This window comes from Delphinus delphis, chromosome 2 (genome assembly GCF_949987515.2).
Source record: "Delphinus delphis chromosome 2, mDelDel1.2, whole genome shotgun sequence".
In the NCBI taxonomy this organism is placed as follows: domain Eukaryota; kingdom Metazoa; phylum Chordata; class Mammalia; order Artiodactyla; family Delphinidae; genus Delphinus; species Delphinus delphis.
Genome location: NC_082684.1, coordinates 63,296,858 through 63,317,585, shown reverse-complemented (window position 1 = coordinate 63,317,585; position 20,728 = coordinate 63,296,858). Strand labels below are relative to the sequence as shown.

The 20,728-nt window shown below is 34.4% G+C and overlaps 1 protein-coding gene across 7 annotated transcripts in view; it reads right to left on the bottom strand.

Moving 5' to 3' along the window:
• RALGAPA1 (Ral GTPase activating protein catalytic subunit alpha 1) overlaps positions 1 to 20,728 on the bottom strand; it is a 221,604-nt gene that overhangs the window by 137,615 nt on the left and 63,261 nt on the right. For all 7 annotated transcript variants that reach the window (XM_060004676.2, XM_060004671.2, XM_060004677.2 and 4 more), the window contains exons 9-12: positions 20,338 to 20,546; positions 17,675 to 17,914; positions 5,859 to 6,056; positions 2,125 to 2,262 (exon numbers count right to left, since the gene is read on the bottom strand). In XM_060004676.2, coding sequence (XP_059860659.1) covers positions 2,125 to 2,262; positions 5,859 to 6,056; positions 17,675 to 17,914; positions 20,338 to 20,546 — 785 coding nt within the window. The remainder of the gene's footprint in view (positions 1 to 2,124; positions 2,263 to 5,858; positions 6,057 to 17,674; positions 17,915 to 20,337; positions 20,547 to 20,728) is intronic.

The window sequence follows — 20,728 nt, the reverse complement described above, 5'->3', positions numbered from 1 at the left end:
GCCGGCCTAGCATATCTGAGGAACAGCAAGACGTACAGAGTGAAGTGAGGAAGGGGAAAAGCAGTGGGAGATACGTTGAGAAACAGCCAGAGCATGTGAAGCAGAGCTTCTCACACTGCCAGTGGTGAGGGAACAGGTTTTCCCCCCCAAGTCTTACAGAACAATCCTATTATAAAATACAATTTAAAAAATGAATAGGTAAAAAAGGAAATGAAAAAAAGACTTTTCATCAGAATCAAGAGACATTCAATGACTTAGTTTCTAAACTCTCGCTCTCAATTTTGTAATTACCTTGTGGACCAGCACTAGTCTGTGGACCACACTCTGAGGAGCAATGACGTAAAGGCCTGACAGACCATTGGGAAGAACTTTGTTTTTATGCTTAGTGATAAGGAAAAGCCACCAGAGGGTTCAGAGCAGAAAAATAACATGATCTGACTTACATTTTACAGGATCCCTCTGGCTACTGTGTTGAGAATATACCAGGATGATGGATGGGCAAGACCAGAAGCAAGAATACTAATTAGAAATTTATTGCAATAATCCAGATGAAAGATTACTGAGGCTTGAACACAAGAAGTAGTGTGAGTGCGGAACAGCAGTCAGATTCTGCATACATTCTGAAAGTTGACAGGATTTGTCGTCAAATTAGATATAAGATATAGAAGAAATATAGGAAATTAGATGGCCTGAGCAACTGAAAAACAGCTGCCATCAAATGAAGCGAGGAAAACTGCAGGAAGAGCATGTTTGTTGAACAAGGTGAGAAGCCAAGTTTTAGACATGTCAAGTTTGAGGTATCTATTAGATATTCAAGTGAAGATGCCAACTTGGCATTTGAATATTTGAGTTCAGGACTCATAGAGTTCAGATAAGAAGTCTCAGACTAGAGATAAAATGTAGAAGTTGCAGTATATAGATGACACTTAAAGCCATAGGAATGGATGAGATCAACAAGTGAGTAAGTTTACATAGAAAAGAGATCTGAAAGCTGATTCCTGGGCACTTCAACATGAAAAGTTGAGAAATATATTGAAAAATCAGTATAAAAAAAAAAAATCTGAGAAGAGGCCGGTGAGTTAGGAGAAACACAGGAGGGTATGCTACTCTGAAGGCCAGATAAAGAAGGGTTTCAACAGCGAGGGAATGACCTACTCTGTAGAATGCTCCAGACAACTCTAGTAAAATTAGGATTGAAAAACATCCATTCGATTTAACAATGGGGAGGTCACATGTGGCCTTGACAAAAACAGTATCGTTTAAAAAAATGAATGAATATAATGAACTAAAAATCAGTAACAAAAAGACAAACAATCCAAAAGAATAATGGAAAAAGCATATTAACAGGCCATTCATACATGAGAAAAGATGCTCAATTTCAGTAGTGATGAAGGAAAAGCAAATTGAAACAGGGAAACAAAAACTAAGAAAAAATGAGACAACATTTCACACACACAGGAGCAGCAAAAATTAAAATCTGACTATACAAGTAATGAGGAAGATATAAGGAAATGAGAACTTAGAAGCACTACTAGACGGAATGTAAATTATTATAACCATGCCGGAGAACAATTTGGCAATAACAGTAAAGTAAAGCTGATAATGTACAAATGCTCCAACCCAGTAATTCCACTTCTATGTATATATCCTAGGGAAATTCTCCCACATGTGCCCAAAAATACATATATAGCATGTTTAATGTAGCATTATCTGGAATACTGAGAAACTGGAAACAAAAAACCATCAACAAAAAAAGGAATAAATATGAAATAACCATAAATTGTAATATCACAAAGTACTTTAAAATGAATTAACTATGGCTATGTATCAACAACAAATCTCAAAAACATAATGGTTAATGCAAAATGTTGCAGATGACAGTACACCCTGACACAATTTATATAAAGTTTAAAACTGTCTAGAAAAAAAAATGTAGTGTTTATCAATATATTATGAAGTGAAATGAAAGTTAAGGGAAAAACAAAATTAATATGGCATAATGATAATTAATAAATGTGGGTGGTGAGTTCATTACATTTTAAAAATTACACTGAAATACTGAATTTTGTATTTGAAATATTTAATGATTTTTATTTTATTTTAAAAAAATAACAAGTGATCTACCTGCAAAACTGCTTGGGCACCAGCTCGTATGTTTTGTTCTATGGCTTCTTCAGAAGCATTATGAAGAACATCTTGGTAGGTGCCATTTTTTGCCCAAGTGGAATTTCGAACATGATCGGCAATACTGGTCCCATTTTCCTGAAGCAAAATATCAAGTTTTTAATATTTCATCAATTAAGAATGCTCTGACAAGTCAGTAAGCTGAAGAAGTAAACTGGAAACTACTGGGTCCCTCTGCTAAACATCTTCTCAAAATAGAACATACCCTATTTGACTACAAAAACAACGCATAGGTGCACTGTAAAAAAGGTTCTCACTGACAAAAATACAAAGAAAGTAAAAACAAATCATCCATAAGGACCAGCCAAAAATTGTATTATTTCAGATACAGACATTTTTCTATCTATCTAATGTATAAACCTCCCTTCTATACATTTACACACTCAAGAATAGGATCATATGATTTACAGTTTTGTAAAGATAAATTCTGTTGTAAAGTAAATAAATGCCAGAATCCAAATGACTTAAATAAAACAATAGAAAATAGCTTCTATTTATCCTACTTAAGAGTAGTAAAATTCCTGTTATCCGAAGATAGATGAATACTGCTACTTCAAACCACTAACACTGCAGCTTTCTGCTTGAGTTTAGCTGTCAAAGTCCCGCTGACTAGGGAGCTCCCTCAGTCAAACAGAAATTTCACTCAGAGTTGATCCCTTTTTTAAAGTTTCTCTCTAGTTTCTTTCTGCTTTTGGTCACTCACCAGTATCTTCAAATACTTTTTTTAAATATATATTTTAATATATATTTTTAATATACAATTTTAATATATGGGAGGTGTAGTCTAATATAAACTATTGTTTCATTACCAGAAGCAGTACTGGAACTCAGTGCTGTCCGAGTAGCCAATACAATATGCCATGGTCTGATCTATAGCTTTCTCTCAAGCTTCATACTTCTATGATCAGGTATCTTCTGAACAGTTCTTCCAGAATGACCCACAAGCACCTCAACTTCAAGATACTTAAAAGTAAATTTACATAACCATGCCCTCCCCTTCCTACCAACTCCTATAGCCTCCTTGGCCGCCATCACCACCACCGCACTTATTTTCTCTCCTATTCATGTGCGAATGGCAACTACCCTGGTTGCAAAAAAAAGAAACTTGGGACACCTTTTCGTTCCTCATACCCAATTAATCATCAAAATACTGGTTTCACCACCAAGGGAGCTCGTTTATCTGTCTTCTCCCTTATATTCCCATTGTAACTGCCACTGTCCTTTATCAGGTATTTATTATCTCACTTCTGATACTTCCTAACTAGTGTCCTTGCCTCCAGACTGACCTCCAATCTATCTTCCACTCTGAGCTTGGTATGAGCCTTCTGAAATATGTAACTATCCATGCCATTTTTCTATTCATAATCTTTCCAGTGTCTAGAATGTAATCAAAGTCCACTACAATGGCACACAAGTTACTAAACAGAGCCTAGTTCTTGTCTATCTCACATTTCTTACCACTCTCAACCACCTGCTCTTAGCTACAGCCAAATAAAAGTCTTAGTGTCTCTTACATCTTTGTAGAAGTTATTCACACTGTGTGGCTCCTTTCCCATTTGTTACCTGCTCTTTGTATTATAGTACTTCCTCACTGAAGCCTTTCTTAGGCAGAATTAGGTATTCCCTCTTTCACACTGTAGGATCATAGCAATAATATTGTTTTATAATACTTAAATTTGCATGCTTGTCTTCTTGCTAAATCATTGTTACATAAAGATAGAAATGATGTCTTTTCATATTTCTATCTCTAACACTTGTTCTCAAAATGGACATTACATATTTTAGACAGCACTCAAACTTGTCGGAGTGTTTTATTGTCACAAGAATTGAGAATATCACTGGGATTTAATGGGATAAGGCAGGTAATGCTAAACATACAAGGCACATGACAGTCTGCACATACACAAACTGTCCTGTATTCTGCATGTCTTTCAAATGTGTCACAGACAATTTGTGAATAAAAAACCCATTAATAATTAATTATTTGAATCTGTAACAACTCCATTTTATAATTAACACCAAATTTTAAATGATTTATATACACATATATCGAATTTACCAGAAATACAAATCAATTAAAGATTACAACTTTTGTTTTCTGGTTCACGCCATTAGCAAGAAATCACATCTCTAATGGCAACACTGGTGAAGTATGTAAGGAGCCAATAGAACACACCTATGCAATATACCTACATCACCCTGCATTTGTAGCTTCCTTCCTTCTGGCTTTCCTCCCTCCTTTCTACTGCTTGTGTTTTTACTATGTATGTAGGTAGATTTATTATCTATCATTTTTATTTAAGGATACTAAATGACAGAGGGTAGGCTCAGTATTGAGCTATAAATTCATAACAAAAAACTAGAAGAGAACAAATTATTTAGATAGGTTTATTTTCTAGCTTGATGCAAAAACTGGATGTTTTTGCTGGTACATAACAAATACAACTGTGAATATTCTTTCATAATTTATATAATTTTATTTACTTCAATTATATTTCTTAGTTTCACTTCTTCCCTCTAGAACTAGGGGAGGATGCCAAATATACATATATATATGTATATATCGTATGATACATATATATATCATATATACATGTATATATGTATGATATATACATATATATCATATATACATATTCATATATAAATATTGATTCATTGAATCCCTATAGAATGTGCCTATTATTCATTTATATGTTAATATCCTGAAAAAAACCCACTGATGAAGTTAAATTAACCACCAAGGTGATTACCAAGTCACTCCTATCTGGATTTAGTAAGATATATGTCAATATCAGAGTGTAACTTTTTGGTGAGAATCTGACCAATGGCAAGTGTGGAACACAAACCAGAATACTCTGAGTTCTTTCTTGGGAATTTCTGCACTAGAGCTGACTGCAGAATAAAAAACATCCTGACCTGTTAAGTAAGCTGGTCTGTGAAAAGAAGTACTGCAGTTTACTCACAGAGGGGAAAGAATGAGATAAGAGAGAGCACGAGTGGAATTTGGGTCCCTGGTTCCATTTACTCCTGAAGTCTAAATGAATAAGACAGGCAAGGGGGAGTTGCACTTTGGTAATCACTCTAAGATGTATTGGGGGATCTTAGCTCTCCAACCAGGGATCGAACCCAGGCCTAGCAGTGAAAGCCTCGAGTCCTAGCCACTGGACAGAAAGGGAATTCCCACCACACTTTTAAATATTATACCTTTTATAATAGCATCTAATTTTGATCCAGGCAATGACTTAAAGAATCAGAATACAACCTCTTTTAAAGTTGTCACATCAAAGAGCTTTGGGATAGGGTACTGAGGTAACTGTTACATTAACTAAATTGCAAAATATAACTGACCCTTGAACAACACTGGGTTTAGGGTGCCAACCCTCCGAGCAGTCAAAAATCTGCGTATGACTTATAGCTGGTCCTCAGTATCCAAGGTTCCTCCGTGTCTGAAAGATTCAACCAACTATGGATCATGTGGTACTGTGGTACTTATTCAATACTATTGAAAAAATCCTTGTATAAATGGACCCACACAGTTCAAACCCATGTTGCTCAAGGATCAACTAACTGTATGCTCAAAGGTATCTTTATCTTCCCATTTATCCTGTATTATCTCACTCTGTGAAAATCTAATCTATTAAACATACTAAAATACGTAAGTCTTATTTTACCTCTTCTCTCTTTTCTCCTTCTTCCATAGAAATATCATGGTCTGTGACATTGTCAATGCATGGTAAGTCTGAAGATGAGATCACAATTTCTTCAGGCTCTTGCATGAACAAAGGCTTTTCCTCTTGCTGGATCCATTCTTGATATACTTTTACCACTCTTCTCATAGCTGCTGCTTCACAAATTGGTAATAAAAATGCCTAGTGAAAAAAAAAAAGAGAGAATATAGATAATGATACCTTTTACTTTGACACAAACCACTAACACATACATTTCTATCTTGTTATAAAATGTGAGGTATAAATGGTTTTTAAAGAGTTAAAGTCAACCAATTCATGGTCAGAAAGAAACCTTTTGTCTCCAAATAATTTGTAAATACATTAAGACAGAAATACTTCTGGTAGGGAGATAACTGATTTCCAGCACAAGGAGCAAAGAATTGTTTCAACTGTACTATCTCAGAATGAACATACTCCTTGTAACTATGCTCCTAAAAGCTTAATGTAAATACACCTTTTCATAATAAATCACATTTTTGTAACTTATATTATTAGGCTTTTTAAAATTAACATTAAAATGAATTTTGATAAAAAGATTTTAATCAAAAAACAAAAACTATGACTCTAAGAAGTAATAAAAATACCATGTAATGAGGCAACTTAGCTTTTCTAAGAGTATTTTTAAGAAGTTACATCTTTCTTCTTTCATTTTACATATATAAAGTTATACAAGTTAAATAATAAGGCAAAAAATACTTAGAAAGTTAAAAGAATATCTTACAGTTATTCTTTCCTTAGGTACTTTCAGGTTGCCGTAAGTTTTAAAAAAGTATGTATCTTCCGCATCACAAAAACATTGTCATGTGAAAAAAAAAACTTTTTTATACAATTCATACTTGCATAAATAAAGCAATAAAAATACTCTTAATCTCACTATCCAAAGTCCTTCCCTTATGCATGTTTGTGTTTATGTGTTAACGTTTTCACTTTACTTTTTTACAAATAGAACTTGACTTTTTTTTTACAACCACTACCTATTAATTTCAACTGTAAAAATCCAAGACCTTTACCTAAAACCTGCCACTTTCTACTCTAGAATTATCAGTAGGTGTATTTAATAATAATCATGGGGTTAAATGACTTTATCTGATTGAAACTAGCCAAGAAAATCAGGTTCCTGAGATAATGATGAAAAGTTAATGTGTAATATCAATAGGGTATTTAATGTTCTTTGGTAATCCTTTTATTTATTTGCTATTATTGATTCCCTAGCAAACTACTGCATTGGCCAAAAGGTTCATTCAGTTTTTTCCATAAGATGGCTCTAGCAGCACTTAGTTGTCTTTAACTTCATTCGAAACAATTTCGTTAGATTGCATGTGACAGCTGTCATATCAACGTGCATTTTAAAAAAGACATCAAAATTGGTGAATTTTTGTGTAGCCATTTTAATATTGAAGATAGAAGAAAAAAAGCAACATTTTCAGCATATTATGCTTTATAATTTCAAGAAAGGTAAAAACTTAACTGAAATGCAAAAAAATATTTCTGTGGTATATGGAGAAGGTGCTGTGACCTATCAAACATGTCAAAAATAGTTTGTGAAGTTCGCGCTGGAGATTTCTCGCTGGACAATGCTCCAGGGGTCAGGTAGACCAGTTGAAGTTGATAGCGATCAAATCGAGACATTAATTGAGAACAATCAACATTGTTGATACTCAAAATATCCAAATCAGGCACTGAAAATCATTTGCACCAGCTTAGTTATGTTCATCACTTTGATGTTTGGGTTCCACATAAGTTAAGAGAAAAAAACCTTCTTGACCATATTTCTGCATGCAATTCTCTACTGAAACATAACGAAAACATTCCATTTTTAAAACAAATTGTGATGGGCGAAGAAAAGTGGATACTATACAATAATGTGGAACTGAAGAGATCGTGGGGCAAGCGAAATGAACCACCACCAACCACACCAAAGGCTGGTCTTCATCCATAGAAGGTGATGTTGTGTATATTGAGATTGGAAGGGAGTCCTCTATTATGAGCTCCTTCCGGAAAACCAAACGATTAATTCCAACAAGTACTGCTCCCAATTAGACCAACTGAAAGCAGCACTTGACGAAAAGTGTCCAGAATTAGTCAACAGAAAGCTAATAATCTTCCATCAGGCTAATGCAAGACCTTATTTCTTTGATGACCAGGCAAAAACTGTTAAAGCTTGGCTGGGAAGTTCTCATTCATCTGCTGTATTCATAAGAAATTGCACCTTCAGATTTCCATTTATTTTGGTCTTTACAAAATTCTCTTAATGGAAAAAATTTCCATTTCCTGGAAGACTGTAAAAGGCACCTGGAACAGTTCTTTGCTCAAAAAGGTAAAACGTTTTGGAAAGATGGAATTATGAAGTTGCCTGGAAAATGGCAGAAAGTAGTGGAACAAAAGGGTGAAGACGTTGTTCAATAAAGTTCTTGGTGAAAATGGAATATGTCTTTTATTTTTACTTAAAAACCGAAGGCACTTTTTGGCCAACCCAATACGTTACTTACTACTTTCCTCCATCTAACAAACCCATTCCAAATTCTCATTCTCATGTTCCAGCAGCTTAATGGTCAATGGCATAATTTTGATCATCATTGCCTGCTCTAAGACTATTTTACAACTAAAGCAACAGCTCGGCCTTCCTTAAAGATTTAAAAAACAAAACAAAACAAAAAATACCTCAAATAATCTCCAAAAAGTTCTATTCTCAGATACTGAAAAATCAACTTTAAAAAAAATTAGCATGGGAATTTGCTTTATTTTCTGCTCATTTTTGCTATGAACTGAAAACTGGTCTAAGAAAAAGTTTACTAATTTTAAAAATATTAGATCCAGAGCTAAGATTTTCATTATTGCATAAATTATCACACTATACCCCAAGTGGCTGGATGAATCTACTAAAGACTAGAGTGTATATGTATGACATTTGTCCTTACAGGCCCCTACACTGATTCTGCTGACACCCTAAATAAGGATCTTGAGGAAAGACTGATGTTAGCCATGGCTAAAAATCTGATGCATAAAAACTAGAGGGCCATTTTATACATTTACAATGAGAAATGGTTGTCTCAGACCAGAAAATTCAAATCCATATTGGCACCTTATCTTTCTACAAAGAAGAACCACTCACAATCAGACATCGGTATTAATTGATAATAAGGGAAACGGTCATCATAGGCAAGAATATTTGAATCAATGTGCTCAGCAAATTTTCTCTCTGTACGTAGACCTGCATGAGGTCATCTCCAGTTTTATGGTTCTATGACCATAAAACATCATAACCAGACAACTACATGGAGGAAGAATCAAAACAATAGGAGATGGAAAAAATCAAACATTTGATGATATCAGCTTAAGATAACCTGGTATACACAGTTTTCTAATAATTGGCTTTGCCAATGGGGTCTGATTTACTGGTAGCTAAGGCTCTCTTCTTCAGTGAAAAAACACTAACAAAACATGTTGGTCTCTGATTATTCTTTTAATGTGCTTCCATTATTAATTAACCCAGATTGTGACAGACACATTCTTTAAAATTTAATCAAATACAGTGAGCATTTAGCAGACCTGGGAATTTTTTGTCTCCTTAAAGCAGTGGTTTGCATTTTGGTCTCAGAACCCCTAATCTGCTATATGTTAACACAAATAACACATTTTCCAAATTAAAAGAAGAGTGGCATTATTTTACATTTTTGCAAATCTCCTTAATGTTTAGCTTAATATAGAAGACAGTTGGATTCTCTTATCTGCTTGCTTCTACATTAAATCTGATACAGTATCACATGTCAGGTATGCTCTGGAAAACTTCACAGTACACTTGTGAAACAACAAGAGTGAAAAAGGTTTTGACCTTATGAACCTCAAAAGATCCTGGAGATTTCTCATGAGCCCCAAATTATACTTTGCCACCCACTGACTTCGGAAAAAAATTATGCATATGTATGTATGTTTATATTTTTTAAATTTACATATATATAAAATAAATCTGTGGTGCTTTTAAAGGTTAAACTCTTGATGTGTTAGATTTACCTCGTATCAAAGTACTTGGGGCTCCTCACTGTAGCCTCCAAGTACTAACAACATAAAGCACAATAAATGGGTTTCCTTATGAAATAGAGGGTTAATGTCTGGAGTCCATTTATGCCTATTCTATTGGATATGGAGAACAATTTTATCATTTCAAATAACTTGGGCATTTATGTTTTACAGTTGTATCTTTGTTTTAAAGATACGTAACAATATAAATACTTTCATCTGAGATAGAACTCACAATCATTAAACTGGCCCTAAAAAAAACATTATCAGCTATATAACAAATTAGCTCAAGACTTAGCTTCTAGAAATACATGTTAGCCCTGAGCTAGGACTGACAAAGTGCCCAGCACTCAACAGTTACTGAGCTTGATTCATTTACCAAATATTTATTAGGTTCCTAACTCACTGCCATGCACTATGGCTACAATGATGAATGAGAAAGAGAAGTATTCATGGAGGGTAATATGAAAGATCAAAATTGAACAAACATTCAAAAAATAATTATAAAACTCAGGAGAGGTACTATGAAGAAGAGTACAGCTTTCAAAAACATCATTAAAAAAGAGGTACTTACTGTGTGTGTGTGTGTGTGTGTGCGCATGCACATGTGTGGGCAGGTGCTTCTACCTGTCTGTGTGGGTGGGTGGGTGAATTGGTGAGGGTGGTCGTAGAAAACTTTTCTAGTGTAGACACATTTAAGCTATGACCTAAAGGTTGAGTAGCCAGGCGGGAAGGATAGAGAGGAAAGAGGGGAAGGTTGAAGGACAAAAGTTCAGATAGGGAAACAGTAAGTGTAACGGCTATGAGGATGAAATTATTTGAAAGATGAAAAGTAGAGACATTTCTACTAAAATTATTTACCTATAAAGGACTTGTGCTCTAGCTGGGATTGCTAAGGGCAAAATCATTCTATGCCCATATACCTGATAATTAATGGAATATTTCTGTCTATACTATACTATACTGTAGAACATATGAGCCTTCAAAATCAGGAAAGAAACTATTACACAGATTCTCAATTTTGCAAATTTATCATCAGTATTAAGCAGGTAAAAATAGCTTTCCTAATACAATCTAATCTTCAAAATTGATTTCTTTTCAAAACATGAATGATTCATTGGAGTCACCATCCTAAAATCTATTTTTCCTTAAGTTTTACCTTAAAAATCACTTTAAAAAAATAGCTGTTACAATAAAAATAACATCTCAGAGAACTTCAGTTCCCAGCAATATCATAAAAAAGATATCCTGGGGGCTTCCCTGGTGGCGCAGTGGTTGAGAATCTGCCTGCCAATGCAGGAGAAACGGGTTCGAGCCCTGGTCTGGGAAGATCCCACATGCCGCGGAGCAACTGGGCCCGTGAGCCACAACTACTGAGCCTGCGCATATGGAGCTTGTGCTCCGCAACAAGAGAGGTTGCGATAGTGAGAGGCCCGCGCACCGCGATGAAGAGTGGCCCCCGCTTGCCACAACTAGAGATAGCCCTTGCACAGAAACGAAGACCAAACACAGCCATAAATAAATAAATAAAATTTAAAAAAAAAAGATATCCTGGAATCTACCTGCACAGAACACCTAAAAATTATCACAAAAAAATATAATATACATTTTTAAAAGAATGGCTCAGCTTGTGAGGATATTCTGAGTCTAGAACAAAATGGAAGTATTAATCTAGAGAGGCAAATAATCAATGCAGCTGCTGGGTGCTGCCCTGGACAGCCTCCAGAGCTTTGGTTTAAAAGGCCAACTGTATAGAGGGGAGAGACAGATCAGAATCCTACTGACAGCTGATAACAATGAAGGCTATATCCTCAATACAAAGGTGAGCTAGGAGGGAAGAAAATAACTTGACTCCAGAGAAGAGTCAGTGAGGAAACTTGTCTGTTGACTTGGGGTAGGGGAATATGAGATAAGAACAGCCTTCCCTGCAAATTCATATTCTCAGGCTGGCCATCACCTAACTTTGAGTGCTGCAAAGTGAGAAGAATCATAAGCTAAGAATTGTAATTTAAAGTAAACCAAGGTTGACAGGACCCCTGAACACCTGAGAGAAGCAAGTGCAAATCCTCTCTGGAGAAACACATCCTTCAACCCAGGTTTCAAAGTAATTTCCACAAAATTCCAAAGAAATGTAACCTCTTAACACAAAAATCCAAAACAAATGAGGGTGAGTAAACAGAAACAACAAGGCCAGAACTGCAAAAACTTAAGTTACTGGAATTACTGGAATAAGGAATATTAAATAAGTATTTTAATACATTTTAATTAAGAAGAAAGTGAAAATATGAACAAAGAATAAACCACTGCAAAAAATGACTAGACAGATATTAAAAAAACAACCAAATACAACTTTTGGAAATTAAAATATAAAGAGCATCATAAAAAACACAATAAGGGGAATTCTGTTTCCAAGAGTGTCATGGACCAGGTAACCTGACCAACCTTACAACTAAAAAAACAAAAATAATACATTTTTAAAAAAACTTTAATCTTCTTAAATGCACTGATGAGCCATAAAATAGGAAGAAATATTTGAAAATGAAAACCTACATAAAGTCCAAATTCAAGAGAGGTCTTAGGTGTAGCAATAAAGCTGACTTTCACTTTGAATGAAACCAATTACTTTTATGGAACTATTGGGGCAAGGAAGGAAGAACAATAGGAAACCTCCAAACAAATTTGGGATTCCAAAGAACAATATATCATCAGTGTGATGCTGAATTAGAAATAAACCCACCTAACTAAAAGTTTGCAAGGAAAACTGCCCATATTTAGATGCAAAGTAGATAACAGAAATCTTGTCATAGACACTAACCAAAAGCTAGTCTTAATACAGGTTTATACTGTACATTCATTATTATCTGGCTGGCTTAAACTTCAAATCAAGAATTCAGTTTAATGAAGTTGGAAGTGTTTCCTTGCATCTATGTGAAGCAAATGCAATTCCTCTCTGAAGCAATCAACCTTTAACAAACCAAATCAAGAAACAGTCATAAGCAGCAAAAGCTCAGAATCAAAGTTCTGAATTTCTGAAATCACAAAATAGTGCAAGAAATATTACAAGATATTGCAAGAGAATATAGCATCATGAGAAGGAGCATTCAGAAACAAAATATGGCAGAATCAGACCTATGAAGACCTCAGGAATATTAGGGTGATCAATCAATATAAAATAACTAAGTTTCATATTAATACATAAAATGAAAGTAATGAACTAGAGACCATAAAATTGACCAAGCAGACTGGCCAACTTCTAGAAACAGCTGTCATTAGAAAGAAAGTATCCAGAATGCAGCACAGAGAGACAAAGTGATGGAAAATATATGTGAGAGGTCAGTAGATGTATGAAGTGGGAAGGTCTAACACACATCTTGAAAGGCAAGAAAAAAATGGGACAGAGGCAATGTTTAAAGAGAGAATGGCTGGAAAATTTCCAGAATTGTCAAATTATACTAATCCATAATTACAGTATCCCCAAAGTATCCCCTGAAGAATAAATAAAAGGAAATCTAGACCTGGACATACCACAGTAAAATACAAAATGCCAAACGCTAAAAAAAGGTACAAAAAGAGCCAGAGAAAAGATAACTGCACTAAGAGTTCAACTGTTGATTGACATCTCAACAGCAACAATGTAAAACAGAAAAGTGGGAAAGCATCTGAGTGTCCGAAATGTACTAGGTGAAAATAACTGTCAATCTAGAATTTTATGTCCAGGGGAAAAAGTATTTCAAGAATGTGGGCAAAATAAAGACATTTTCAGAGCAAAATCTTGTGTTTGAAAGCAACGGGCATCCAAAAGTAAATTCTAAATGATGAACTTCAAGCAGGGTGGGTTGGCCAAAACATGCCTTCGGTTTTTAAAGTAAAACTAAAAGACACATTTTCCATTTTCACCAAGAACGTTATTGAATAACGTATTCATCCTTTTGTTCCGCTACCTTCTGCCATTTTTTGGGCAACTTCATTATTGAAGTTGCCTGAAAAACTTATCTTTTACCCAAAACTTTTTATCTTTTTAAGCAAAGAACTGTTCCAGGTGCCTTTTACAGGCTCCAGGGAATTGAAATTTTTTCCATTAAGAAAATTTTGTAAAGACCTAAATAAATGTAAATCTGAAGGTGCAGTGTCTGGTGAATATGGCAGATTAATCAGAACTTCCCAGCCAAGCTGTAATGGTTTTTTCCTGGTCATCAAAGAAACATGCGGTCTTCCATTATCCTGATGGAAGATAATGCCTTTTCTATTGACTAATTCTGGAGGCTTTTCGTCGAGGGCTGCTTTCAGTTGGTCTAACTGGGAGCAGTACTTGTTGGAATTAATCGTTTGGTTTTCCAGAAGGAGGTCATAATAGAGGACTCCCTTCCAATCCCACTATATATACAACATGACCTTCTTTGGATGAAGACTGGCCTTTGATGTGGTTGGTGGTGGTTCATCTCGCTTGCCCCACAATCTCTTCCGTTCCACGTTGTTGTACAGTATCCACTTTTCAACCCCCGTCACAACTGGTTTTAAAAATGGAATGTTTTCATTACATTTAAGTAGAGAATCACATGTGGAAATACAGTCAAGGTTTTTTTTTGCTTAACTTATGTGGAACCCAAACATCAAAGCAATGAACATAACCAAGCAGGTGCAAATGATTTTCAATGCTTGATTTGGATATTTTGAGTATACTGGCTATCTCCCACATGGTATAACATTGATTGTTCTCAATTAATGTCTTGATTTGATTGCTATCAACTTCAACTGGTCTACCCGTGCCCTGGAGCATCATCCAATGAGAAATATCTAGCACGAAACTTTGCAAACCACTTTAAAAAAATATATTTATTTATTTATTTGGCTGCGCCAGGTCTTAGTTGTGGTGTGTGGGGTCTTGGTTGCGGTATGTGGGATCTAGTTCCCTGACCAGGGATAGAACCCGGGCCCCCTGCATTGGGAGCGTGGAGTCTTAACCACTGGACCACCAGGGAAGTCCCTGCAAACCACTTTGACTTGTTTGATAGGTCACAGCACCTTCTTCAAACACTGCAGAAATCTTTTTTTTGCCACTTCAGTTGCGTTTTTACCTTTCTTGAAATAGTAAAGCATAATATGCTGAAAATGTTGCTTTTTTCTTCCATCTTCAATATTAAAATGGCTACACAAAAATTCACCAATTTTGATGTCTTTTTTTAAATGCACACTGGTGTGACAACTGTCACATATAATCTAACAAAACTGTTTCAAATGAAGTTAAAAACAACTAAGTGCTGCTAGAGCCATCTTATGGAAAAAAACAAATAAACCTTTTGGCCAACGCAATAAATGGAAGATCTGAAAAGGGAGAAATCATAATCAAAATATATATATAGAACTGAATTATTTGGTAATAACAATATACAAGTTGGGGGAGAAATCAGAGTAATAATGTTCTACGATCCTTGTATTGATTAGGAAGAGGGTAAAAAAACACTAACTTTATATTTGGAAAGTGAAGTATGTATGCTAAAATTTATATAGTAATCACTAAAGGAAAAGGAATAGAGTAAAACTTTCAAACCAAGTGATGGGGAGGAGGAGGATACAGAATGAAAAAACATCAATTAAAAACAAAGCAAAAAATAAGAGAATTATGAAAAAATACAGACATAAGAAAAATAAAAAGAACAAAATAAGATAATATCAATAAATCCAAACATATCAGTAATTATAATAAATATTCCAGTTAAAAGACAAAGATTTTTAAAAATCCAACCATATTTACAAGAGACATATAAAATGTAATGATATAAAAGGGCTGAAAATAAAAGGATTTAAAAAATATATACATGAGGCTAATTATAATAAAAAGAAAGTGGTATAAATGTACTACAAGTAGATAAAGTAGACTAGTACAAGTAGACTTTAAGCAAAAATAATTGCTACAGATGAAAAGGGCCATAAATAAAAGGCTTAACTCACCAAGAAGATATAAAATTATAAATATGTATGTACTTAATTACAAAGCTTCAAAATACATAAAGGAAAATTTATGGAACTACAAAGAAAAAAATAGACAAATCACCATCAGAATATAAGATTTTAATACACCCTTCTCCATAACTGTGAGGTCAAGCTAACCAAAAATCTTAAGAATATAGAAAAGGTGACTAAAGCAATAATAAGCTTGATCTAACAGACTTTAATAATCATGAATTCCAAAGGAAAGAATACATTCTCTTCTAACACACAGGACGTTTATGGAGGCTGACTACATACTGATTATACAGACTATATTCTCTGACCAAAAGAATCGCATTAGAAATCTGTAAGAAAAAGGAAAACTAGAAAAATCTTATATGTTTGGGAGACAGACACTGCTAAATAACTCATAGGTCAAAGAAAATTAGAAAATTTTTAGAAGTGAATAGTAACAAAAATGCTATACATGGAAGTTTGTAGACTGTAGCTAAAACAGCATTAAGAGGTAAATTAATAGCCTCAAAAATACTTATATGAGAAAAATGTGAGGCTAATTAATTAGCTAGGAAAAGAACCATCAAATAAAATCAAGAAAAGCAGAAAGAAAGAACAAGGAGCAAAAATTAATAAAAGAGAAAACAAACATAAAACACAGAGGATCAACAAAGCCAAAAGCTCATTCTTTGCAACGACTAATAAAACTGACAAATCTCTGGTAAGAATCATCAAGAAAAAAAACAAACAAGGAACAAATACTAACAGGAATGACAAGGGGAAACATTACTATAAATGCCCCAGAGATTAAAAAGCTTATAAGAGAATGTATTTAAAAACAAATGTAATGAACAAATTCCTAGAAAAACGAACACACTCAAGCTGACTCAAGAACTAGAAAACCTGAACAGTTCTTTAAGCTTTAAATTTTCCCACAAATATTCCAACCAGTTTTGTCAAATATCTTTCCTTTCACATTTGTCATATATTCTGTCAACACAAACCTTAAACTTGGCAACTAAGAATCACTACCAAAGCTACAGCAAGTTTGTGGCACAGAATAAAGAGCACTGACATGGGAACCAGGATCTGGGAGTCTTAGTCCTGGATCTACCACTTACTTGCTGTGAGACTTGAATGATCCTCTTCAGCTACAAAACTCAATGATGTTTACCTGCAAAAGTACCTTTGCTATTAAGAGCAAATGATTGGTTTTCATAAGGTTTATTTTCCCATAAAAATTTCTATGTAATTGAGAATGTGCACTTAGGAATTTCTAGCTATCTTTATGTGAAATAGCTTTTATTCATTTTCCTTCCCTCTATTTCTTTATTTTATTCCCCAAATAATATCTGCCTTAAGCAAATTTAATTTCAGAATGCCTTAAAGGACAAAAACTGAGCCTCCAAGGGGAGGATAAAGACAATGAAAACATCGCTTCTTATATTCATAAACCACTTTTTATTGATTTTAGAGTGAAAGATAACATAATTTTTCTATAATTTATTAATCAAATGGTAGGAATAAAAGTTTCAAACCACAAAGTGAGTCACTAAGAAAATTATTCTGATAACAGAAGGAATATTGGAGGGGAGGGGATAATTATTAAAGTTACCATAAACTAAAAATATAAATAACTGAAAATATTAAAGAATTAGATGTAATAAACCAAAAAACTAAATATGAGCTTTAAAAAACATTTCCATGAAGAATAAATTTTAAATAACTTAAAGTCAGTATATTCAATATTAAAAGCAAAAGTCTATATTACAAATTAAAAATACTGAGACGTATTTTACCTGACGAAATATCTCTGTGACAAAGTTTACATTACTTCTTTTAGAAGAAAAAACTCTGCGAACTATTTCAATGTCTGTGAGATGTTCTTCATCAATACTACAGAGACTAGAAGAGCTAGGTTCTCGCTCTGTGAGAGTGCTTGTGTTGGAATGAGACTGCTCGGGTTCTGTAGTTCTATCTGCTTTATCGGCATTATCATTTTTGTTTTCTTCTCTGGATACCAAACTAGCAGCTGCTCTCTAAAATAAAAACAAAAAGGGGAGAATATCATAACCATTTAAATCAATATTCTGTCTTCAAATAGCAAATACTGACAAAATCCAAAGCATTCCATAAGTAAATTACAGCACTGTTTAAAATCTATGCATAGAGTTTCATTTAGAATCTGTTCTAAATAGTTAAATGGCAATGAAATAACTTAGTATCTAAGTGATATAGTGATACTCACTAATCATCTATTCAATTAAGTTTATTTTTCAGTATGTTTGCAGAACAAACAAGTTACTAATTAAACTGGGTAAAAGAATAATGCCAAATGGAGTCAGCTCAGCTCATCAATAATAAATAAATACCTTAATTCTGGAATATTTATTCAGTAAGTTTTAACGTATAAATTCATCTCTATTTTACCTTAGACAAAAATTATACAAAGGAGGACTTCCCTGGTGGGAAAAAAATTAAAAAGAACAAAGGAGGACTTCCCTGGTGGCACAGTGGTTAAGAATCTGCCCTGCCAATGCAGGGGACACGGGTTTGATCCCTGGTCCAGGAAGATCCCACATGCCACGGAGCAACTAAGCCCATGTGCCACAACTACTGAGCCTGTGCCCTAGAGCCCACGCACCACAATTACTGAGCCTACATGCCAAAACTACTGAAGCCTGCATGCCTAGAGCTCGTGCTCCACGAAAAGAGAAGCCACTGCAATGAGAAGCCCACGCACTGCAATAAAGAGTAGCCCCTGCTCTCTACAACTACAGAAAGCCTGTGAAAGGCAATGAAGACCCAACACAGCCATAAATAAATAAATAAATTTATTTTTTAAAAATAGAAGAAAAATTATGACAGAAAAAGTAGAAATTAAGCTAAAATAAAATACATATTAGAAAACTCTACATTCTAATAACTTAACAATTTTCACCATGACTGAAGATGATGGCTAAGCCTAGAGAAAAAGTTAAAGGCTTAAGGCAGTAATAAAGAAATTACTACCATGATATGATAGGAGTAGCACTATTCTGTGGTATGATAAATTACTTTCTGGTACATTATTCAATATTTGGTCGCAGTTTTGTCACCTATAAAATAAAAGAGTTAAAGTAAGTATGTAAATGATCTCAAATATGCTTCCCAATTTAAAAAAATCTCTAATTTTTAGTTTACTGAGTTCTGGGATCAGATAAAATAGTTCTGCTTGAGAGTTTCTACATTTAAAAATTCTTTGTAGAGAACCTAGAACAACATTTTGAGGAAAACACATCACATAATCTGCTACAGATAAATAAAAGGCTAGGGGGAATATAAGTCAAATTTTCTGAACACTAATGAACACACTTTATACCTCCACTTAATTTTTAAAGGATTTAAGAAGTTGTATAAAAAGCACACACATAAAATCTTTTTAAAACTAAATGAGGAAATCCAAGAAAAGGAAAACAAAAATAATTTTTAAAACTCTGCAATATAGACAATTTCAGGAAAAAACACACATTGAGAGAGGAGAGCAAAGTGAAAAAGAAGTGTGAAAAAAGGGGAAATGGGTTAATTAAAAATAACAGAATTTTAAATATTAGTCCTTCCATCGTACAGCTGTGTAACTTTACATTGCATTTCTAGAGTCAGTGTTCTTTGTGAAAAGAGATGACATGAGATGGAGACAGGACTTTAAAACAGCACTCTGCGAATACCTAGAAATCTAAAATGAACTATGAAAGTCATTTGATTGCAAATTGTTTCCAACTTCAAGAATTTGCATAATTCAGAATATTTTTATTTGTACAATTCAGGATGTTTTTAGTACTCTACAATTAACAAAATATAGAAATAAGCTGACTCTTGTATGTGACTGAAATTATCTTCTATACCTTACAGGTTTTATTTTTTTATTAAGAAAACTGTTGGTTCTATAATAATTGTTAAAATTCGGATTTATAAAATACATTTATACAAAGAAAATATCATTATTATTTGTTTTAAATGTGTTCTACAACTAAGGCAACTGAAATCAGCAGACAAATCCCTAAAGCCATGTTTAACTTTAAGAAGCTTACTCTAGGGCTTCCCTGGTGGCACAGTGGTTAAGAATCTGCCTGCCAGTGCAGGGGACATGGGTTCAATCTCTGGTCCGGGAAGATCCCACAAGCTGCGGAGCAACTAAGCCCACGCGCCACAACTACTAAGCCTGTTCTCTAGAGCCCGTAAGCTACAACTACTGAGCCTGCGTGCTGCAACTACTGAAGCCCTCACGCCTGGAGCCTGTGCTCCGCAACAAGAGAAGCCACTGCAATGAGAAGCCCGCACACCGCAACAAAGAGTAGCCCCCCACTCACCGCAACTACAGAAAGCCCACGCACAGCAATAAAGACCCAACACAGACAAAAATAAATAAATTAAATAAATAAATTTATATATTAAAAAAAAGCTTACTCTATGTGTGTATTACCTGAATATTCTTTGGCAAGACTTCACCTTCCATCCCAGGAATATGAGGTCCTGTATGTGGCTTTGGCTCCAGCCAGAATGAAACCAGCCAACGAATGACAATAACACGAGCCTTAATGAAAGGCTCCTTTGTACAATAGATTGCTTCATTGGTTTCAGCATCCTTCTTTATCATGACATAATGTGGCTTTGGTCTCATCTGTGGGATATCTATGCAAAATAAAACGAAAACCAAAATAAGAAAGGAATTATGCTTAGATAAATCTATGTTTTTAAATATTTGAGAAAACACTGTGATAATATTCTGGTTTAAGAAACAGAATTTGTACATTTTAAAATAATTTGCTAGATATTAGCATGGGATCTAGAAGACTGAACCATATACAGCTGAT